Source organism: Parasteatoda tepidariorum, chromosome 11 (genome assembly GCF_982258835.1).
Source record: "Parasteatoda tepidariorum strain Cologne lab strain chromosome 11, Ptep-v5.0, whole genome shotgun sequence".
Classification (NCBI taxonomy): Eukaryota; Metazoa; Arthropoda; class Arachnida; order Araneae; family Theridiidae; genus Parasteatoda; species Parasteatoda tepidariorum.
This window is the reverse complement of record NC_141765.1, coordinates 68,325,989-68,350,921: the sequence shown is the minus strand read 5'-3', so window position 1 is coordinate 68,350,921 and position 24,933 is coordinate 68,325,989. Positions and strand designations below refer to the sequence as shown.

Below are 24,933 nucleotides of genomic sequence, written 5' to 3'. Positions count from 1 at the left end.
TATCTTAAATCTAATACACATTCGAAAACTGTTTAAAATTTTGATGGTAGATTTCAAATTATTGCGAAATTAAATTATTTCACTCTTTGTTTAAATCTCATAGAAATTTTTAGTAAAAATTCCGAGGTTTTATTCGGATTTTAAATGCGTTGGAATGTTGCACATTTTACAAAAAGCTTAATGTTTATTTTAAAATTAAATTGAGCTTTTTAAATATATTAGAAAAATAAGAAGCTAAACTAACCATTTATATAATGTAAAAAATATTTGAATGCTGCATTAAAAATTCTGTAAATAGCATGAAGTCAAAAAGATGTCATTCAATACATGCTTACTATGTTTTAGGATATTTTAACTAGCTTAATAATCGGATAATTTTATGGATTCATTTGCTTACATGTTGCTTTTGATCATTTTGAGTTTAAATGCATGGTTAACGCAGCGAGAAATCATATTTGCAGCAACTAGAGTAATTTAGGAGTCTATTCTAAAAATTGTCATTAAATTTTGCTATAAATATTGGCTTCACAGAAACATTCCGATTCACTTAGGAATTCAGTTTTCTAGGATTTCGGAAGAAATTCTTCAAATGTCTAAAGATTCTGTAACCTTTCAAATTGTTTTCCAAAGAATTTCGGTTGACTGCACATTCTCACGCATTTCAAAACTTAAATGTAACAGTTTCTTACAATGGGAACTTTCTCTGCAACATAACAGTAGATTTTCCTAAATTACTGTCACCTGTATTCGGTATCTTCACTGAGCAGAAACATTCAGCAGATTCTTAAAGTATACTTCCTTGCTGTTTTCGAGAAGTAGTCCGTAATGACAGTTCGAATTGTATTTTTAGAATCCTTTATAAAAACGAAATCAAAAGTTTACAAATTTGAGGTCAATATTTAGGAAGAAAAACTGTTTAAACATTAAAACTTTATTTATTGTAGGGGAACCAATTAAAAATTCTTAGAAACCTTGCTTGATCAGGCAAATTTAGTTTTGATTGTCTTCCGGAATTCACTTATATTCCGCAAGATTTTATTTTTTCTTTTAATTTGACTCTTAATGGTACACTTTTCGATTTTCAACAAGGATTTTAAAAGCACGTAAACAGGGTTAATTTACGTAATACTGCTTGATATGTTGATTCTTGCTCATCCAGCAGACTTTTTATTAGACTTTAAGGGGACGTAAAATGTGTGCTTAAATAATTTAAAATGATTACCCGCCATGTTCAACTTGAACGTGTATAAAACATTTATTACAACTTTAGATGCTAACAAAATTTTAAATTCTGCTTTTAGTTATTAATTTTGATTTAAGTGGAAAGCATTTCTAGAATCGTACAAATGTTGGCAGCTTATGACACTATTCATAAGAATCAAAATTAGATAAGTTACTAGAATTAACTACATATTAATGCAGACTTTTTGCTGCAATAGTTTTCTGAACATTCAAATAAATCTAATTCTCCAGTTTTCAGGGAATAACCCCAAACTATTAGTACTTGACACAATGAGTTTCTTTTGAAGTTTATGAAAATATAAAATTTATTTAAATTTAAATTAGTTTATTGACACTAAAATCATCGGCGTACTTCATTACTGCCTATGAAATTTAGTCCCAGGTCATTGATCCACATTTTCCTTCTATCACTTCTTATTTTTGAGCAGCTTAACATTTTTGGTAAGCGCGGCATAGCCTTTTCAGAGTCTAGTAGCATTACTCATCACCGGCGGAAAAACCTTTATTTATGCATGTGCAATAACTTTCACTTCCATAAATTTTAATTTCTTACCAAATCTGTGCAAACTCATCTTCACGCACGACTTGGAGTAAAAACTAACCGGAATTTACTTTATGCGGAGGAAAACAATCAAACTTCACTGAGAATTTTTGTATAAAGAATAAATTTTGACAATGTGGCTTCAAAGTATGCAATAATTTTAAAAAAAACTTGATATTATGGTCTGATTTCGCGTACAATTTAATGGGTCAAATGATTAGATTAGTAAGATTTGTGCTGACGAAATTGCGAAATTTTAAACTACAAAAGCGCGCAACACAATTTCTTCAACTTTCACGCAGTTTTGAATTATTGATTCTTAAAATATGGGGCTGTTCAAAATATGGAAAATAGGTTCATAGTTTAATTTATGCCAATTTCTAGTTTTGCGTCATTCACCTTATGTGTGAAACTAAAGAGAATCAAAAATTTTCTGTGTACATTTACAAAACTTTACCCAAAGATAGTATCGGTTAAAAAAAAAATTTCGATTTAACTTGCGAATGGTCTTAACTCTTGAAAGGCAAATTTTAACTTTTCAACTATGCAACTTTAAATAAATTTGAATAATATCGAGTAATATAGTTCTTGAGAAAGGAAGATTTCTCTGAAATTGCTCAAAAAGCTGACAAATTTAAAAATCTTTCTTAAAAGTTATGTAAACATTTATGCCTTCATTTTCAAAGCATTACAATTATTGTTCAATAGCTTTAACTTTCTGTATTGAATTCTTCATATAAAATTTTTACATCCATGGACAGTTTCCAGCTCACTTGAACAATTCTAAAGATGAAATACATATATTAATAATAAGATACGAACTTTCGACCTCTCCCTGATTGAACTATTGAGATCACGCTTTAAAAAATGCGGAACCCCGTATATTTTGAGGGTTAACCCTTTCGCTATGGCTTTCCGCTCTTTTGGAGCGACTCTGTGAACTGTGCACCGCGCCGCAAAGAGTGCATACTGCATTTTGGTTAGATAGATTCTGTTTTCCTTTAATATATTTGGAGAATCTGCAAATATTATAGATAAAAAAAATATTTAAGATAATTCAAATATTAGAAATTTAATTCTGTATGATAAATTTTAAGACGAGGGTAGACACAAACCCACTGTACAGTTTTTACTCTTGCTTAAGCTCTAATCTTTTGCACTCGAAACAGTGCACGTTCAGTTTAGTTTTACCTACCGATTTATCAATTTCCGTTTAAGTAGCTTTCTTACTAACGAACCATAGAAGGTGCATTTTAAACTTTGTATGGTATAAATCATATAGGTCAAAGAAATATTAACCAGTGGAATTTGAAACTGCTTGTTAACGATTGTGCAAATGACATAGCTTGTCTGCCATCAAAATACGGTGCTCGAAAACTGTTAGAGAAAATTTTGGTTTCTTAACATAGAATATAGTCGGCCGAAATCGGTATATTGAAGTTTAGCTTCCTGAACTGTTAAGATAACATCCTCGTATGTGACAATTCAAGCAGAAGTTAAGGTGTACCTTATTATTTTACGAAATGTATTAGACTTTCTAAGATACTTACAGAGCTGACAATCCGAAATTCGGAACTCTGGTAGAGAAGTAACTAGCATGAAAATGTTTTTAAAATTATTAGTCTGCACTTAAAATCAGAATCCTATCACCAGGTCATTTATGAGTTTCTTTAAAGCATTTAAATTATAGAATTGGTTAAAATTTTTAATAAATTGCTTGAGAATAAATTTTCAAATTTTGCTAAATGATTAGGAGCCGGACAAGTTTACGGAAATTTCTAAGAAAAAACCTGTTTTCTAAACTACTTTTAAAGTTTCGGAAAAAGTAAGGCTTGTTCCAATATCAAATCCTACAATCCTAAATCTATTTTAACAATTTTATCTGATGCAAAATTGCTCATGTGCATAAACTTAAATTCTTGAATAATTGACATTTCGAAAACCAGAAGCAATCAAGAGTGCCTAGTGGTTCAAAAGAACCGAAGGTGTTAGTATTAAAATCAATTTAAAAGTTGTACTAACAATACAAACTATTGAAGAAAAAACGTATTATTTTTTAAAAAAATCATTAATATAAAAACCCTGATTAATATCTAGAATGAAACAAAGCTAATTTATAGTAAGTTTTTTAGTTGCTGATTTAAGTTGTACCTAATTCGTATTATACATCACTTCTGAAGAACTCAAGGGAGATTTTCGGTTAAGATAAAACTCATCACTTTTGTAATTAGTTTTTAGTTTCAATTTTAAAAAATAAAAATTCCTCATTAGTTCTCTCAAAACTAAATATTTAGTTTTAATCTCTATCGAAAATATTTTTTTATAAAGTATAGCTCAATTTAGCAATATTTGCACATTAAATCAAAATTACCTTAAATACAAGATAAATAGTCAAATTTTACAAAAGCATGAACTGAAAACACCCTCTAATATTCTTATTCTAGTAATCATTTTAATGTTTTGAAAAATAAGAATATTGTACTGATTTCAGTACAATTGTACCAACAAAAATAACACAATCCACGTTCTCAAATAGTCTACTTATTTGGACAGTTGAGACTTTTAGCCCAAATTATAACACCTCAGCATTTTTAAGAGCTGCAACGGAAACTAAAGATCATCGTTCATTTTAGGGTTTTACTTTCAAACGTTACTTTTGCTTCGAGAAACTCTTAATCTCTTAGTTCTATTTATTAGTTCTTAATCTCCATTAGTTAGTATTATCACAGAATTAACCTTAAAATATTTTCACGGCATTATGTCTAATTTTGAAGTTAAGTATCCTGTTTCGGAAACTTGAGTTAAAAAACTAAATTTTGAAAAAAATCTTAAACTTAGATTTTAATTTTTAAGATCTAAGACAAATCTGTTCAATATCAGTACGCTAATTTTGAAATAGTACAAAAATTTCATAGATTTTATAAATTTCAGGAAAAAGTTTCAATGCCCTTCGACAGCCATTGCAGTCTAACAATGTTTAAAAAAAATAAAACTGGTTCTTAGAACACTGACGAACTATTTACGTTCATAACATAAAACGCTTAACAACATTCGAATTGAAATCATAATAAAATTTTTCAGCTTTTTTATACTTTAACTACAAACGAGTTTTTAAAACCTTTCCAGTGATCATTTTCAAAGAATTAACGTCTGCTCTGTGATGAAATTAATGAGAGGATTTTGTCTAAATGTTACGCCTCGCGCTTTTCTTTCCTGGTATTTAAATCAAATTAAAAAAAAGTTCTTAAATATCAGACTAACATACCTGTTAATAATTTGGAACATCCTTGAAAGGTATCTCTCAAGGTCGTTTCTCCTCGCCAAATAACTAAGTCTGAGACTATTCACTGACCTTGTTTCATCTGAATCAAAGAAGCTCAATTTATTCAAATATTTTCGATTGTTCTTTAGAGCTGGACAAGCATGTTTATTTTAATAATCAGTAATCTCTTGTCTCAATTTCGAAACGTAGGAAGGTGTAGCATTGTGTATGGATAAAGTAATTTATCATTTTGTTCTGTCTGTTGCTTCTGCATTACTGCTTTCAATTTTAAGTCTCAAATTTGGTAGGGAGACTCCTTTTGTTTTATGTAGTTAAACTGAATTATCATTACGTAAAATTGTATGAATAGTTTAAAGCACTGGTTCTCCGATAGGGGGCCAAATTTCGCTCGAGGGGTATCAAGGGAGGAGTCTTCTCATCCGGGGCATTCTGAGTAGGGGGCAATCTGAACCCTTCGACACAGATGGGCACCGGTGTCAGTTTTTATATTTCTGACTCTCTAATTACAAATATATTGTAGACCAATGCTGTAATTATAAATTATTAAAATACAAAATGTAACATTTTCACTTATTTTGGTCTAAATTAATACAAAATTATGAAAAGGGCAAAATAAGCATGAAGTTTTGTAAACTTTAAAAATTAATCGCTCTTAAGTGCTTAATTTAGACACCCGTTGCTAAAAATTCTGATTCTTGAGGTTCTAAACTGAAATTTTACTTTCACAATGTCTTCGAGAATTTGATTATTGATATTAGTTTAGGTATTTCTGAATATAAGTATATGTATTTTCGGAAATGGGAAGGGTATTTAAATTTGATTCCAATTAATATTGTAGAATTATGCTCCCCTTGGTGCATACATGGTTAACTTTTGAATATGCAACTTTAACAGCTTATCGAAACTTAATTGCTTGAATCTTCCAGCTAAAACATGTATCCCGTAATTACATTGTTTTGACTGCTTTTGCCATGAGATAATGGGCAAACATTTCAATCCCTACCATAGTTCAATTATGGTTAACCCATCACTACCATGGTAGCCACAAAACATTAATGTATTAAATGGCAGCGTGTTAACGTACCAAACTGATATTTTCCGTAAGTAAAATATTTTGAACTACTTGGGTTTGTAATTATCCAAATAATTAAATTCCGCCTTTAGTCTGCGGATTGCATGTGTCCATTATGTTTTCCTAATCCTAAACTTTTTACCCTTGTTTTAAATTATAACTTTTATCAGCCCTCATGAGCAGGGCAGGGTCCAATGTAATTTTTCCATTAGTCTATCTTTAACCATGTTTGCTTATTAAGACATTCCCAATTGAGGGATTTTGTCTGAACCAGACACGAATGAGGGTTCCTTTTCTTCGGCACTCCAACCACAGTAGTTGGTTTTTGTGAAATTGCCTGATTAGTAGTGAAAGACCCACATTTATATTAAATCAGAACATGTTACGCATTTTAATGAAGTTTACCACAACTTCAAAGAATTTGATAGTTTATAATTACTGGCAGGAACGAGTTACTCTCTTAAACAGATTAGGAAAGGGTAGTGAAACTTTCAACTGAAGGTAACTGACTTAAAATTTATCCGTTCTTGAAAAGGACAGTAAACCTTAATCTTAATAGAAATTTTACTTTAAATATTTTATGTAGATTCTAGAGCTGAAAAATTGTCCCTGTGACATATACATAGCCAAGGTACTTCATTTGCAAGTTTTAATAAATACTGGAAATATGAGAATTCAGTTAAGTCGCGCGCAATTAAAAATTTTTAATTTTTTAGTCAAAAGTTCTGAAACAAATATTAAATGAAAAGTGATTTCAACATCCTATAATTAAAATCTTATTTTTTGATATAGCATTTTTATTAAATTTTGTTATCATATTTATGTAGACAATTCTTAGTAATTTCAAGTAACATTCGAAAGCATATTTGTCTCCCAAGCTTTAACTTGTTCTTTAAGAGACTTTATTAAAATTTAATTATCAAGTTGCATTTTTATTTTCAATTTTTATAATTTTAAACTATCTATCGAATCTCTTTCCGGGAAGAATTGTCTGGAATTTCGAACAGACAAGTAACTTAAATTTTAAGTTGGAACTTTTTAAAAATCTCATCTGGTGACATTTTCTATGTTTCTGGCCTATGTGAAAATATCGAAATCACTGCCTTATTCTCAATTTTAGCAAATTTTGTGAGCTCAAATAATGCAGCATAAGAGCAAGCTTCTAAATATTAAAAATTTAGTCCACAAACTATTAATTTTCAAAACTGTGGCTTTTCTCCATATTCACATCTTGCGCAGTTTTCTAAATAAGCTTAGACAGCGCTTGCTTTAGATAGGCTAAACTTGACCTCACAGTCAAGAGTAAGTTGCAAACTCTCAGCAGTTATGTAAAAAGCATGTTCATAGCAAGACGGGCCTACGAAAAACTGCCTTAAATAGGGTAAAAACTATTTAAGCCCAAAGTTCCGAGATCTCTTAGTTCAGTACAAAAATTAAGAACTTTAGTGTTGGAACAAAGCAGCCCCTGCCGGAGACAGTATTTCAAACATAACTTTACTATATTTTGATGTATGTAGAAATAATTCTGCATTACTATATAATTAGTTCACTGGATCAAACATAGAGCGTGACATTTTTCCAATGTTTATAAGAATAGCTAAATTCCATTCTAGGTCCAGATTTACTTTTTCAAAATAGCCTCGTGCATTGAACTGCATACTCGCAGAAATGCACAATCTAATTCATGCAAGTGCAGTGATAATTTTAAATGGTTTGATCATCCGAAATACTAACGAGCACCATACCTTATAATTAAACTATTTACTGATGTTTTATATTATCGCAGTTATAAACGAATGGTGAAACTGAATGCCTTCCCACGCTTGAGATTTTTGTGAAATATTTTTCCAGCGGTAGTGAACTAAAAGAAATTTCAAAACAAATAAAATTGAATAAACTTTTATCAGAATTGATGCAACTGTTTTTGTATTTTATTTTTTTTAAATTGTATATAGTGACGGGCAAAATTTAAATACATGAAATTTTTTCCTCTAAATTTTTTCTAAAACTACGGAATTAATGTAAAGGGTATGAAAGTACCATTTTTATCGCATTTCTACAATTCAACTTTCAAATATACGATCCGAAAAATATTTTTCCAGTGCATTGATATTCTACACCTTGAAGAAAAATTTCAGAACATACTAGGAAAGCTTCGATTACAAATTTCTAATAACTAAAGAAATGGTGGTCTGCAATATAAACTGCTGTTTGTAGAAAATGCAACACCATGAAGGAATCATCAGAATCAAATGAAATTCGCAGCAAATGTCAATTATAGGATATTATGCAAATTAATAAAGTTTCAGAGCCATCGCGCGTGCGTGGCGCGCGCAGCGCCCTCTGAATTGATGCTGAAAGCGTATAAATAAAGTGCTGTAGCGGGACGTTGAAAATAGTCTATGATTATTTGTTAGTGGCAAACGTTTAGTGAGACCTGAGTATGCCTCCACGACGGAAGAATAAGAAATTCAAGCAACTTACGGAGTTTGAACGAGGGAGGATAATCTGCCTTCGAGAAGGAGGATTTTCCTATCGCGCAATAGCAGCTCGTATGCAGCGGAACAGTTCCACAGTGATGCGAGTTTGGAAGCAGTGAACCGACGAGCACCGAACAACTCGAAAAACAGGCACTGGACGACAGAAGGTGACGTCAGAGCGCGATGATCGACACCTGCTCCGCATGGCGGTGAATGATCGCACAGCTTCCTCCAGGCAGCTGGCAGCACATTGGTCTACTGCTACAAGTGTACAATTGTCGGCTTCGTCAATTCGTCGTCTGCTGCGCCGTGGATTGCGTGCAAGGGTGCCATTATACAGGATTCCCCTCACGGCGGATCATCGACGGCTGCGTCGGCAGTGGGCTCTTGAGCACAGAGACTGGCGAGCTGATTGGCACCAAGTTGTCTTTTCAGATGAATCACGCTTCAATTTGTGGACCCATGATGGCCGTGTTCGTGTTAGACGTTATGCCGGTCAACGCTGCCTTCCTGAGTGTATTATTGAACGACATAGTGGTCGAACACCCGGAGTTATGGTCTGGGGTGCGATTTCGTATCATGGACGATCCAATTTGATACGAATTGAGGGTAATCTCAATAGCAACAGATACGTCCGTGAAGTGCTACAGCCCGAAGTCGTTCCTTTCCTTCAAGGCATCCCTGGAGCTATCTTTCAGCAGGATAATGCACGCCCACATGTTGCGCGGACTGTTAGAGACTTCTGTTCAGCACAACGCATGCAACTTCTTCCTTGGCCTGCTTATTCGCCGGATATGTCGCCTATTGAGCACGTGTGGGATATGGTTGGTCGGCGTCTCACTCGTGATCCGCGTCCTGCAGTTTCCAAAGACGAACAGCATACAAGCGATATGGAATTCTCTTCCTCAAGCAGATATTCAACATCTGTTTGACTCCATGCCACGTCGTATAGCAGCACTTATTGCAGCGCGTGGTGGCTGCACCAAATACTGATTTCGGACGCTTAATTTGTTTCTTTTGTTTTGAAAATTTCATCATTTATTTGTATCAGTACAAGTCGTTTCTGCATTAAATTTCATTTGATTCTGATGATTCTTTCATGGTGTTGCATTTTCTACAAACAGCAGTTTATGACGGTATGTAGACTCTGCGACTCAATCTGAGTTGGTGCTACAAAATTCAGTGAAATCTTAGTTTCATAACTTGTAGTAAATCCTATAGTTAGTGTAAAATACTAATTTAGCTCAAAATTAGAGTACAACTTAGTGTGAATAGCAAATCTAGTAGAAAAACAAATTGATCAAGTGGAGGCTTTTAACAAAACTATCTTTAATCTAAACTTTCTGTTTAATCCTAAATATAATTTTCCGTAAGTTTTTGTTTGTTATTAAGTAGGTGTCTATTTACAAAATCTTAAAGTAGGTGACTACAAAAGTAAACAAAATTTCCTTCCGTATGTATTTACTTAAACAGCAGCGATTAAACAGAATTATATGCTTAAGGGCAAATTCCTTTGACCAGAATAGATTTCCTTGCCTAGACACTTTCGTCAGTGAAAGTAATTGTGGAAATGCTTCCCTTATCTGAACCGGTTCTTTCCCATTTCGCAAAGTAGGTTAAACGTTCAGGTGGTGGTATCGACGAATTATTAAAAGCAAAACAGAACTGGACCCATCAACTTTAAAAGGCCTCTTAAATTTTTAAGTTTTTGACTTATTAAACTGTCATAAAGACTAAGTTTCCTTTGCTTTGAAAGGTCGTGAAACTGACTTGTCACTAAATTGAAGCTAATGTTTCGAATAAACATTTAACATTAAAAGCTGCAATTCTCGAAACCAAATTTAATATTGAACAAATCTGAGTTCTGTCCATTGAAATCTGTCTTCAAGTTATGCTTTCGGATCAAATTCGATGCTTAGCCGAAATTCTTTTGAATTTGCAAAGTAGGTTTATATTGACGCTAAAACAACTTTTTGTAACTGACAAACTTCAACCGTATCTAGTTCAAAAAATGAGAGAAATTGTGCTCCAGAATTTGCAATCCTATGCCTATTCTCGGCAACTGAAACAAAGAACTATGCTAATCTTATAGTACTGAACAATACAGTTCACTTCAGCGATAATCTTTTGAAAATGTGTAAAATTCAAAATATTTTCACGAAATTTAAGTGTAACAACGTTTTTCCTTAAGTAATTCTTTACTACTCCAACACCAGTGCAATTAAAAACTCCCACCAGTATGAACTTAATATAATCTCAAAGGGTTAAAATTAACTTAAAACATTTATGCGTTACTTAACGTGGCTGGTTTCCAGATTTTTCGATTGAATTTTCAACTTAAATATGCAGTCACGCACACAGATACAACCATGTGCTAAAGTTAATGCTGTAAAAGCGGAACGGATTTTCCGGTAATGCTGAAAATTTAAACTCATAAAAAATAATAAATAAAGCAAACTTGATTGAAAAGTCTTATCTAAACAATTTCATGCTTTTCATGCATACGGAAGCACCAGATTTTAAAATTAACGTTTGAAAATCTATAAAATATTTGAATCTATAAAATAAAAACCCATTGAACAGTTTGAAAAAACACTAAAACCAATTGACTAAGGAATTTTTAAATTTCAATTTTGAACATTTTTAAATTCAAAGTGAAATTTATTAATGCTTTTACAAAAACAAACTTAGTAGTCTCAATTTTTAAACTCCGAAAACTATTATTTACCCGTTTTAAGTTTGGAAGTCTAATGTTTATTTACTAAGTGCAGCAAACTTTGTTTACGGAGGAATCGGTCGTGATTAAACAATAGAACTCGTTCCAAAGAGTACTATTGAGTAAATACATTGTTTTTCTACTCCAAAAATATTTCATTAAACTTTGAAAAGCACATAAGAAACGGACTAATTATGCAATAAATATTTCGTGATACTATAGTTTTAAATTCTCTCTGAAATCAATTGTAACATGAATATGATTTCAAATCTCCCCTTTTATGCAGTTTGCTGTGTCTGTTCTGAATTCAAAACTAAATTAAAATTATGATATTGTTCAAATTTCACTTAAAGTAATTTTCCGAATTATCTTAATCTTGGATGCGGCTAAGTGATTAAGATTTTAAATTAGAATTGAAGTATCTCAGACTAAAGTCTTCAACCTAAAAAATCTACGTGCCTTCACGGAATAATCACCATATTTTTACTTACCTCTCAATAAAGATTGTTTTGAGTGATAAGGTGGAAGTGGATGGATATATGCTACTTATATTTTCAGCTCTGTTAATTGAGACTCCACCTTGTGAGAAATTTTGTTTTTTCCGAGTTTCCACATTCAGGGGTTTGGTAGTTTTGAATGCATAAAAGTAACTTTTTAGACTTCACATGATTTATTTAAAATTTTACGACTCAGAACTTTTCCCAGTAGTTCAGTATAAGCACGGACATTACTTAAATGAAAATACGTTTGGGAAAAACTTCTAAGAGTGTTTAGTTTACTTCAGATAAATTTTGAACAAAAACAATTACGTCTGGTGCTTACAAGCCAGAAAAATTTTGTCTACTTGAAACTTAATAGGCAGTCAATTGCACTATTTAAAATAAAACCATACTAGCGCAAGATAATTGAAATATAAGGTGATTTTTTTTTTTTAAAAACCAGAATGCCTAAATTTTAGGATTTTTAACCAAAAAATTGAACAGCTTAAAGTCGAATGCTCATTGAGTCAACAGGCTGTACCCAAACCAGTTACAAATTTTTAACTTATTAGGTTTCTAAAGTCTAGTAGTCTTGTTCACCAGATTAAAAAAATTTAAATAGAGAAAATCCTTCAGGAAACTTTATCAATAGCTTTGTATTTAGTTTTCAGACTTAGTTTAAAAAGTAAGTAATTTATTAATGGTGTCTATTTAGTGAATGGGTGTCAATGTTTTGCTCTAACTTGGGAAGTTTTCTCGAGAAACCTTATACTTGAGGAAAAACGGGTCAAATATTTTATCAAAACAATTTTTTCCGAGGAAATTCTTTAAACAGATCATACAAATTGAAATGGCGTCTCAAACTATATGATTTGCATCAAATTTATGAAACTTTCTATTTAAGGTTAAGCATAACTTTAATTAATGGTCGCTATTATAGTTAAACTTTAAGAAAAATGTGGGTTTTTAATAAGGTTCCAAATTCTGACTAGTTTCTATATACCGATATTATGGTTGAAATTAGATCTCAAAGTATAATTCTGTAAAGTTCGACCAAATGTCTTTTTCCTGCGATACAGATTTTGGATTCTCAATCCTATTTAAGGATACTTCAATGTACCCACATTTTACACATTCGCACTACATAGTTTAATGAAATTATTTGTTTTATTTCTATATGCATGACATAAGCTTAATTTTCAAGAACATAATTTATCAAAATAAGGAAGCAGATCTTTAGAAAACTTTTTTACAACTCATTTAAGGCAACGCGTGTCTTCCTCTAGCTTACGGATATCTTTTGAAAGGTGTAATTTTTTTCACCTAACGAGAGTGAAAACTTTAATACACGTGACCCGTTTCATGACGTCAGAAAAGTGGAGGCACTCGTTATGATCGAAACTCCTTTCACTGAAGTTATTCAGTTTCATCCACCTGTGAGAATAGAGGCCGATCAACTATTGTACCGTTATTTTCTAAAGTACCGTTTCATTATTGTTTAAAAAGTGACTATTGGAATAAGTGAAGTTTTCAGCTAGGAACAATCTTTCGACAGTTAGATAACTGTTAATTTGGATTTACTTTTTGAAGGTAAGTAGCCATTAGTTTTAATATTAAATTTTTACCTACTTTCGACTATGGAAACGTGGTTTACCTAAAACTTGTTTACAAAAATTTAAACTATTTGTCTGCGTCTAAGCTCGCAAGTATGAAACAATTGATATCCGGATCATGTATTATGCAAGAGTTAAATTATGAATTAACTTAAGGAAGCTAGGAACATTTCAAAAACTTAATTTCTTTAAACTTAAACGCTTTAGTGCTAGGCATTGGACTTTTAGTTTTAATTCTGGATTCGAAGTTATGATACTTATTACTCAATTTTTCGCCATGGCCGTCATTGCCGAAGTAGTTTTTCCAAGTTTGGACAAGGCTAATTTAATCTTCGAAAGTATATTAGTTAGATAATTCAGGCAAGGATTAATAATTTAAGGTTTTAAAGTCCAACTTAATTTTCAAATCTTGAAGTCTATGTCAGGTTATAAACTAGCCTCAAAATTAAATTTGCTTTAAAACTAAACCACCGTAATTCAGTTGGTAACAAAGTACAGTAGCAAAATTTGAAGTTAGTGAATAAAATCTTAAGCAACTAAAGTTATTTCAACTCTCTGATATTGCTTAAAAATCAAACTAAAAATCTGTAGAGTGCTTTATATTTTTGATCTCTACGATATAAATGGCTTATTTCTTTAGATTTTGTAAAATTGAGGATCCCCTCAGCAAATATTGAAAGAGCTCTATATAAAATTATAAATTTAGTAGAATTCAAACAAGGACTCAAAGCAGGCCTTGGTTAATTTAGTAAAATTTTAAATTTTTGCATATTAAGATTTCTGTAGCGAATAGTTTTTTAGAAATTTTTAGGCACTTTAAAGATAAGATGAAATACTAAGAATGAAATTTCATCTAAATCGGCTATTAAATTAGATGCTAGATTCTGTTAAGCGTTCTTAAGAGTGGATTTTTGGCAGAATATTTTGCTATGGAGATTTTCCTGTTATATTTGTCTTAAACTTAATTTAAATTGGTACGTTTAACGGAGAAATGCAGTACATTACACCCAAGATAATTAGCTATGGTTCTCTTAATTGAAATTGCAGCATTATCACGTTCAACAATGGCCAAGCTCCTAGCCAACATTGCAAAATTTATGACTCTTAGATCATAGTATGCTCAATAACTTTCTAATGAATTCTTCCAGGTAATTAACACTTTCATGTAGCACTCCATACGTATGTTCAACGCTTACACGAGCTCATGTGAGAATAGATTATTCTGTAATAGCTGCTATGTAGGAAACATTCGTACGTAAACTTGCAAGATATTTAAATGCTACATCTATAAATGTAATTTTTCGGTCGCACACGTGCTGCAGTTAATCACGAATACGTAAGCTAAAATATTTTTGTACATGCACATTTGTTACGTGAAAGTAAAATTTAACTGTTCATATAACGGAGTAACAAACTCCTTACAGAATTAACGCATTATGAAATTCTTAGCTCGGCTAATAAAATACATCGTACGAAACTATATTAAATTTCTTGAACACATCAATTAAAAGTATTTTCCACATGCTATAACATTGAGGCCCAGTGGCTGAGTGGTAGCGCTTCATCCTCCCATGCGCAGCTCCGGGGTTCTATCCTCTGACCGATCAAGGTTGACTCAACTTTTCATTCCTTTAGGGGGTCTATAAAAAAAGTACCCTTCATGCTTGGGGACTAAGCACTTGGATTCCGCGTTCGACTGATCTCCTAACCGGAATATCTGCTGATGCAGCCCAAAACCAAAGGTCAAGAAAACTGGGATGGTAACGTTATGCCTTGACCCTCCATGGGCTGTTGCGCTACTAAGTTTGCGGAAATCAATCTTTATACTAAACGTCAAACTTAATGTTATGGGTTAAGTATTTTATTTGAATAAAGATAGTCGCGTGGTTGGCCTTAATTTCGGGTGTAAAACTGGTACCCTAGTGATTTTTATTTCAAATTTTATTTTTGCGTTCCATTTAGTTTAATACTTCGAATTTCATTTATAGGAACACTCAAAAATTGGTTTTATTTGACTCAATATTGCGAAGTTTGGCTCTTGTGCTTCCCTAAACTGCATTAAACCAACCAAACTTAAATTTTATTCTCAAACTTGTTCAATATCTTGCGAGACTGTAGACAAATCCTTTTTGAATATTTGGCAATCTGGTTTACTGAGAAGTATCCCATGAAACATGTCGCCACTTTTTAAATTTTTCCCGGATGTGGCAAGCATGTTATAAAAGTTCCGTTGCTAAGCAAACATAGGAAATATTTAGGTATTGACGGGAAAAAATTGTAAAATTTTTGTTTCCAAGAAACAGAGGAATTTCATAATTTCCTCTGAGTAGATTATTTAACAATTTTAACTATCGCAGGGTTTTCTGCAGTTCGACCGTCGGCTTGAGAATGTTTAATTCGCCATAAATTTTAAATTTTCTGTTCTGTTAATCTTAAGCTAAGATTCGAATTTTAAAAGTCTAAACCGTATTTTCGGGAATCTACTGAACTATATTCCTCACATAATAGCATTTCCTTTTTAATTTTGTAGTATAATAACTTTCGACTTTGCTGCTCAGTTTCCGTAAATTAATATTAAACTATTTTAGTACTAGTAATGTAAGAAAGATTTTAGTTTAATGAGAACATTGAATACTTTGAATTTTTCATGTTCTTAAAAGTTAGCATTAAGTACCAAATTTTTGCTTTTCAAATCTTTTTAAAAAGTTTTATTTTTGAAGGAATTTAACAAAATTTGAATATTTTCTTTTATAAATTTTTCAGTAAGGAATCTTACTGAATTATTATAGGAAAATCTTTTTTTCCGAAATAAAATTCACTGTTTCTGAGGATTAATATAAATTTAAGAAATAAGTATCCAAAGCAATACATTCGTTAATAAAACCAAATCTACCTTTTTAATCACCAATAAATATTCGGAACTTTAATATTTGTAACTCTTGATGCTGTAGGTGGAATATTGTCAATGATTCTGAAATTTAATTTTTGATATTTCCTTTACAAGTTTAAAGTAAAATAGTGAAATGACATTAAAAGTTACCGTGTTTTGTCAGATCTTGTGCAATTCATGTTCCGTGTTGCACCTTAAAATGCATATTCATCGAAAAATAACACATCATTTGAGAACTCGGTCGTGACTCACATTCAAATTTTGACTTCAGGTTAAAATACAGATTCTAACAATTTTAAACATTTTATTTTTGCTACGTCAAAAATTTGCCATTTTAAGATTATCTGTTTTTGGCTGCTGTTTTTTAAATACAATAAAAGCTACAACAAAAGGACGTTTTTAAAATTACTGTTCCAATAAACTTCCTTAATTTACCTGAAGTTTTGACTTGCTTTCCGGAAACTTTGTCGGACTAAATTTTTTTTTAAAGTTGTAAGTTTTTCAAAATGTTCCTTAAAAATGACCATAAAGTTATAGGTGTTGATATTCAACTGCGAAAAATACCACTCCCATCTGATGCAAATATTTCATTTATAGCTTAAATTTTTCTGTTACTAACAATTGAAATATTTCAAAACTTGCAGGTTCTAAAAACTTTAATCTTAACTAAACTCAAACGTTACAAGAAAAAGCATTAAAAACAAATATTGTGGAGGAAGTACCAGACAAATATGATGCAAATAGAATTTTCGAACAATTTTGTATTAATAATCATAAAGCACTAGTGCAATTAATCTTATGATACTCAAAACATCTTTTGACCTAATATTGAAATTAAATTTTTCATTTCAGATCACAGTTGTACAAAATAAAAATTACTTATGTTGCGATTTTGTAATCGAATTGCATTCAAAAAAAGTGATAAAATTTATTTTTTATAATCAAAACTTTTTAAAAGTACTGGTTAAATTTTGTTTTTCTGTTAGATTACTTCTGTTTTTTCTAGACTCTACTAATCTTTATCATTTTTTGTCCTCAAAACTTGCTGGTTTCACAAGACAACCGCAAAAATTTCTTCAGGCGAAGCAGATGTAACATAACTTTGCCTGCAGGTTAATAGTACGTGTATCCAATCTCATTTATATTGATGGCGAGTAGTCAAAGCCTCAATTATATCTCTAAGATATTTAAGTAGCGGTTTTGAACTGAGAACGAAGCTATTCTTGACCGTAGACATGTTTTACCTACCAAATCTTTGAAGATTTTACTGTAAATTTGACACTACAATAAAGACAGTTATTAAAAAAAATACAATCATTCGCAAAATTTAAGTTTTTGTTTAATCTCAATTCTTACTGATTTTAATTGCAATCCTGAGGTTATGGTTAATTTTAAAAATAAAATAAACACTTAAAATATTAAACACTTAATATTCATAGTTAGGAACTAATAATACGTATTCGGTATTAAAACGAATTAGAATTCGCATATCTTGTTTAACAAGACAATAAGTGTTCAAAATCAGTACTTTCGTCGAACCATCTGTTTAAATGTATGCCAGGTTGATTTGTCTGAGCAAATGTTTTCAAATTTTCAGACAGCTAAAAGCAGATTATTGACTTTTTATGAATTTCAATCTTTAATGACCGAAAACATTAAGTTTGTGCACATCTATTGAAATAAATTTCACAAGTTGAAATCTTATCTGCCAAATATTCCACAAAATTCATTAAAAATAAGCTTCCGTTAATCAGTTTTAAAACTATTTTATTTTTAAAGTTTTTAATAATTAAACTAAAGCTGCTAAAAATTTGAGTAGATAAGATCAAAAAGCTCTCTTCTAATTAAAATTTTTCGAAACATTCTACAAATTTATAAGTAATTTATAGAAGATCTTGTATTAGAGGGAAAACTTTAACACAAACCTTAGCTATAATATATCTTAAAATTTTAAGCTTCCGTTTACTTTAAAAATTCAGTTCAAATGTTCTAAAATGTGTTTCAAAACTAAAATTAAAATATAAACTTCTAAAATTGAACTACTTTTAATAATTAGTTTCTCATGTTCATCAACCTTAGAATACAGGGTAGTTTGTGTTTAAATGGCATTGTTTTGGAATTTCTTATTAAGTTAAATATAGCAAATTTCAAGCTAGACTGCACTACAAATTTTGCAATAATCCACTGAATTGCAGTTTTCTATTAAACTGGACTTCAAGTGGAAATTCGCCTGCAACTATAACCTTAAAAAAAAAATTTAAATTTTTTTTCCAAATTATTTTGAAATACACTTCGTAAGATATGAAAAAATTACTGTTATAAATCATTAAGTTTAGTATTAATCGTCACAAAATCCAAAGTTGGTGATCTTAAAGCATGCTTAAATTTCGAGTTTATACTAAAGCTTGGGATAGTGGAATAGTAAATTGTGCCACTATCCACCGAATCGCATTGAATTATTAAATTCTTACTAAGCAATATGATATGAACGAGCAATTTTTTATTGTTTAAAAGGCTATCGGATTAGTTTTCTATTTATGGTAAGTTCATTATTAATACCATCATTGACCAAATTCCAGCATTTCTGATTGCAACATGCAAATAGAAAATTTCAGCAATTTGTTTGCTGGCGATTGTGAAATGACTAAATTTCAGTCATGCTGCCGGATGGGTCTATAAGTAGATAAGAAGTTAATAAGAATTCAAAGTCCACTTTTACAATTAAAAGTCAAATATAACAGATGCTAGAACAGAATGAGCCTTACGCTTAAAATTCAACACAATAATATAAAACTTAAGGAATTTCTGAAACTAATCCTTTACTTCCGGGGAAATTTTTATTTCGTTATGCTCCCTTTAACCTGAAATGAGAATCCGTAATCTGATATGTAAATGCTTATGAAAGTATTTCACTTGTTTGTTAAATTTTATATTAGCTTAACTGCCGTTTAATAATACATCCTTGGACATTTTAAACGATTAATACAAATGTTTAAATTTTGTTCAGGAAGCACTTGCTATAATGAAATTAGTGTTTACATACATAAATTTTGGAATAAATGTTTCCTTTTTAAGTTTATAAATCAAATTTTGCTCTGTTTTAGGATTGCTTGAATAATTCTATAATTATGAATGCTCTCAAAATACCTGTAACTCCATTTTTCGAAATGTTTGTGCAAAGTCTGTCTTAAAGATTCTCAAATCAATGTAAGTCAGACCTTCCCAAAGAGTTTAAAGCATTTTATCCCAATGAAAATCGCTATAATACTAAAAATCAATCTTCAAATTTAATATTTAAGTGAAGACAAACTGCAGTTTTATTCCACCAATAAGACTAGACTTTAAATTGAGAGTGCATCATAATTTTAATAAATCTTTCAATTTTACGATCCAAATAAAAATTTAATTTTTAGAATAGGATTTTAAAGGAAATAGCATGTTTTATGAAATTGAGTAGCTCTTAAGAATTTAAAACTTTTACATACGGTCGTAGATCTGAGTTTGACTATTTTTTAAAGAGGTTTTAGCTAACTCTTGCTAAAAATTACGCGTAATCTTTTCAATTAGGCTTTTTTTCCCTTTAAGTAATGAAGCAAACTTAGCTCCGTCAACATCAGTAATTCACATTAAGAATTTATTCCTTAAGCTTTGCAACGCTAGAAATTTCTTATTTTTATCTGTTCTGCTCTTTTTCTTAACTGCTTAGTTTTATTCACTTGAAACTACACTAAAATTCTATAAATTTTCAACAGCTTGTGACAAATTAGTTTAAGTACTTTAATTTTTTTTTTTAAATATATCCACTCTTATTTTGTATGATAGCTTATTTTTTTCTCAATCTTTAGTATTGTTTAAATGAAACATTCAAAAATAAGACTGGATCATTAGCAAAAGGGTTTTAGACAAGACTAATAAACATTGTTTTTAACGTGGTATTTAAAATTTTTCCAAAACCTTGTAATATCAACTTTCAAGTCTTAATATAAGGATAAATATTCTCAAACGTAAATCCTTTTTTCACAAACTTTAAGGATTTGTAAAAGGTTTCATAATAAAATAATCCTTTCCACTTCTGTAAGTCATTAAATGAATTTTGTCCTTAACTTATGGTGTAATTCTAGCATGACATGAATGCGTGACTAGAGTAACATTGTGTCCATATAAAACCAATATTTCACCTTGATAAGTCTTCAAAGGTCCCTCTTGCTTAGTTGTCACGAAAGTATTAAGGCAAATGACTATTTAACCCTAGCTACCCTTTTGCATTGAACAAAATTGCTTTGTCACTTTCTAATCTCTATTGTTCGCAACAGAAACTCTTTATGGGACAGCTATTTTTGCTGTTACAGTAAGGCTTTTCCAGCTGGCAAATTGAGACTAAATAGCCTTGCGTCGTGCTCTTATCCAAGCTTTCCTTTAATATCTTCTATCAAGAATTTGACAAATTAAAGATCCGTGGATTGATGGTACTTTAACTTAATTTTTAGTTTGAAGCTGGATTTTTCTTATACTAGGTTACTAGTCCAGATCTAACATAGAGGTATTAACCTCTTAAGATATGTTGCTAACGACTAAAATTTGGATTTTTACCATTAAAACTTTGCAAAGCTTAAGGAAATTTAGAGGGAGAAACGCTTTCATTGTAGCAGTCCTGTTAAAGTTACGATAGTTTCTTCTTGCAATGACTCACTTTCAGATAGTGTTAAATGATAGTTTATGATAGTTTCTTCTCTGATATATCTAATATATTTAAATCTTAATTTGCAGTTTTCTTTTCAAAACTGATCTTATTTAATAAGCAAAATTAGCTTACACAACTTAGCTTTTTAATTACCTAGTTTTAAACTAAAAATTTTACATATATTCCAATAATATATTTCAATCAAACTTGAAGATATTTCATTAGAAATAAACTGTTGTAAAGTGTAATACTAATTCAATAAAAATGTAAAATTGTCGTAGTATTTAATTGCTTCGGCAATATGTTAATATGTAAATGGTAAAGTGTCCTTTATCGCAATTTTCGTACATTTGAAAATTTCATGATAAATAGAATGTTAATTAGTTTTCAATTTATGATATATTTGTTTGCTTTTCACACATTGACGTAACTGTAATTTGATGGAAAAATATAGAGAATTAAGTTCATCAAAAGTGATCTTAGCAGGTATTGAGAGCACGGCTACCTCCCCGTAGCTAAAACTATCTACCTAAACTTCGCTAAGTTCCTTGGTTTTTAAAATTAACGGAGTCATTAGCTATCTCAGTTTCTTAGTTTTGGAAACAATATTTAAAGGTAAAACAATTGTACAATTTATAATAAAACAAGTCTTTTAATATTCAGTAATTTTCAGAATTAAGTTTTCGGAAGTAATTATTTTTCGAAATACTGTTTAGAAAGTAAAATTGATTTACGGTAAAGAAACACTTCGATTTTATGGACAGTAAGCTGTCTTAAGTTTTAAATGCTTAACCAATGTTTGTTAGCTGTGTTTAACGATTGCTAAAAATCAATAGTTTAACTATTTTTGCCAAATATTACAATATTTCAGAAATTCAAATTTCTGAACCGTAATTGTTCAAACTTTGTAATTTTCCAGTTCTAGTCTTAATGATACCATGGTAAGCCGGCGGAAAATTCTATCCAGATCACGAGATGGCCTGAATACAGATTTCCTTCAAGAAGAGGAAGATGATGTGTGGTTTCAAAAAGAACGTCTATTCAAGGTAAGGACTAAAATTTTATAAATTTTACTTGTTTATACTTGTAGGGGAATCAAAACTAGTAAGGAAACCTTAAGAAATCTTATTAAATTTGAAAAAGTTCGGAATGTATAATATAGTTAAACATATTTTCTGCCTTTTTCGACTCCTTTAAATAACCATAAGTGTTCTAGTGAATCTCTTTCGCCCTCATTCTTACTGCTTTTCGTCCTAGTTTACAGCATATGTGCAACTTATTGTAAACTTTGAGCTTGGCACTATATAGTTGCATCTGGCTCTAGGGGTTTACTCTAAACTTTCTAAAACCATAGGTTTTCTATCACTAAGTATCTAAATTTGATGAGAATGAGATTTATTGACTTATCCTTGCAATTAAGATCTTCTTTGTTTTACTTAATCAGAAATCATTTTTGTCTTGCTACATGGGGATATCGTTAAACAATACTAGGGTCTTAATATTTTTAAATGAAGAATCAAGTATTTTTACTCCTATGCAAGAAAATATTTCATTCTGCAACAGAATCCTATTTCTCGATGAACATTTTCTAAGAGTTTGGGGCATGAATAAATTCTTACTTCAGTTTGAAATATACTGCTAACTTACAAAGGCCTTAAACTAATTTGTCAATCAGTATAGTTACAAAGTATTTAAACATGTGAAATTACTTTTTCTTCATTAATAGGAGAAAGATTGGGCATAAAAGAATTTTCAACAAGAAATTGAAGCTATGATAGTTATTTTAAGCTAAATGAAAAACTAAATATTAGATTTTTCAGTTGTTGCCACATTCTATGAGAAAGTTTCGAGTTTCGTATAACTTATTTTATGGAGAACAGAAATTTCATTCTACTTGAAATTTTACATTGTCATTAGTGTATACGAATTTTTAAGTTGGAAAGGCACTAAGTTTTACAAAGCAAAATTTGAAATTTGTTTAGATTTCATTAAGTTTGGGCTTGGTTTGTCTTCGGAAAATTACAATATGGCTTGGTGTCCAATTTTCAAAATGATCTCTAGATTAAACCAATAAGTCTAAATATTTCGTATCTCTCTACAAATGTATTCAGTTTCCAAATTTTAAAAATTTCTGAACATTGTGTCTTTAGTTTCAAAGCTTAAGGGCAACGTTTCCAACTATTTATCCTAATTATGCAAAATAAAAACTAGACATGGGTGAACTTTTTATTTTGGACAGAGTGCATAGTTTTAGTGGGAAATAATGACCCCAAATTTAACACATTTGCGAAATTTGCGGAAATGTGTTATATAATATACTTTACACCTACATTTCAGTATTTAAAGTGTATTAATAAAGATTTTAAATTAAAAATTTTAAGAGTTTCGGACAAGCCAGGAGTGACTCAGTTGATGATTTTAAATTTCTTTAGGAAACTGAATATTTTGACTTATGCAATTAATGTAAAAATTGACTGTAGGTAGTTTTAAAAGATAAAACTATCTCGTTAATTTGTTTGAATATGATATTTGGTTTTTGTAGAATCACCCTACTAAAATTGTTGAATTTTTTTTTTTCTTGAAATGCAGTGTATTGTCTACTTTGAAATGAACAAATGGAATGGAAACAAATGTAGAGATATGAATTTGTCTATTTAAAAGCTGTATTAGAGCAAATTATCTTAAAACTACGTACAACCAAGGCATATCAAATTTTATTCCCTTATCTGTTGAAAAAGGCATAGAATAGTGATGCTGATAATAATCAATTAAATTGTAAAATTTATTCCTAAAGGTTTGAATATATTTTGAGTTAAAAAATTTTTGAATAGCGCATATAATTAGGCAATTTGAGTTCATTAATTTGCAACCAGAATAGAATGCCTAGTTTCAAACAATTAGAAAACAAATTTAGAGATGACTGTATAAAATGGCATATTTGTCAATCTCTACAAAAGAGGTAGAACAAGCTACTCCTAGATCATAACAAAACATTTTCCTTTTAACAAACTCCTCATTCATGAAGGATTGACCCATAATTAGTCATCACTAGATATCTAAAACAATTATATCATGGGATGGTTTTAATACTTACAGTTTTTGGTGGTTCAATTTCATACAAAAAGTTTACTTGAGGTGAAATTTGAAGATATTGTAAGAAAACATAAGGCTCAGCTAGAAAATTATGATCTACTTCAATTCAGTGCTTTAATTGTTAAATTGTGTTTAAATGAGCATAAACTTAGTTTTATAAAGTAAATAACTTCAAACGTGTTTTGTCCCGCAGTGGACTGATCGTTAAGACACGGTTCCCAGCAGATCACCGAAGTCAAGCATCACTGGCTACGGTCAGTGTGCGGGTGGGTGACCACTTAGATCAGTTTGCGTAGGGACCGAGGGTGTGCGGTATTGGTCCTCGTTAAACTGTGCTACCGTGAAGTGCTCGACTTCGCGCGCAGGTCGTCGGGCTACCGAAGCGGGGGTGCCATCCCCTCCGCAGAGGATCAAAATTGTGATGGCATGTCTTCGGATCATCCTCCGGGATGCATCCCAGACAGTCACCAATAGCCCATTGTGCAGCTCTAGTGCGACGTAAATTAACAACAAGAAAAAGAACAAGATCAAACGTGTTTTTATTATTTAATCACGTATACTTATGTTTCAAGCTTTTTATTTAATCATTTAGTAAAGGTGCCTCATTTAAATATACCTCAAGCTTGTTCAAAGGTATCTTGTTGAAGGGCAAGTTTTGAACAAATATGCTAAAAAAATTTCAAAGTTGCATAAATTTTTATTAAATTTTTAGTGTTTCGTTCATGTGTTAAAGAAATGTGTAGGGATTTTCACTTTAATTTTAACTATAAAAATAATTTCTAGAATCATTAAAAGGTGCCACTCTGTTCCCTACTTTACAATTTAGTAGTTGCCGTTTTTGTT

At 30.8% G+C, this 24,933-nt stretch overlaps 1 protein-coding gene across 5 annotated transcripts in view; it reads left to right on the top strand.

Moving 5' to 3' along the window:
• The window catches only part of LOC107437641 (uncharacterized), a 49,804-nt gene that overhangs the window by 4,558 nt on the left and 20,313 nt on the right, over window positions 1-24,933 (top strand). For 2 of the 5 annotated variants that reach the window (XM_071187977.2, XM_071187976.2), the window contains exons 1-2: window positions 19,426-19,523; window positions 21,917-22,043. In XM_071187977.2, the coding sequence (XP_071044078.1) occupies window positions 21,936-22,043 (108 nt within the window). In that variant the 5' untranslated portion in view covers window positions 19,426-19,523; window positions 21,917-21,935. Of the gene's footprint in view, window positions 1-13,222; window positions 13,404-19,425; window positions 19,524-21,916; window positions 22,044-24,933 lie in introns of those variants that run through there. The other 3 variants (XM_043040073.3, XM_043040072.3, XM_043040074.3) reach the window with 2 other exon arrangements.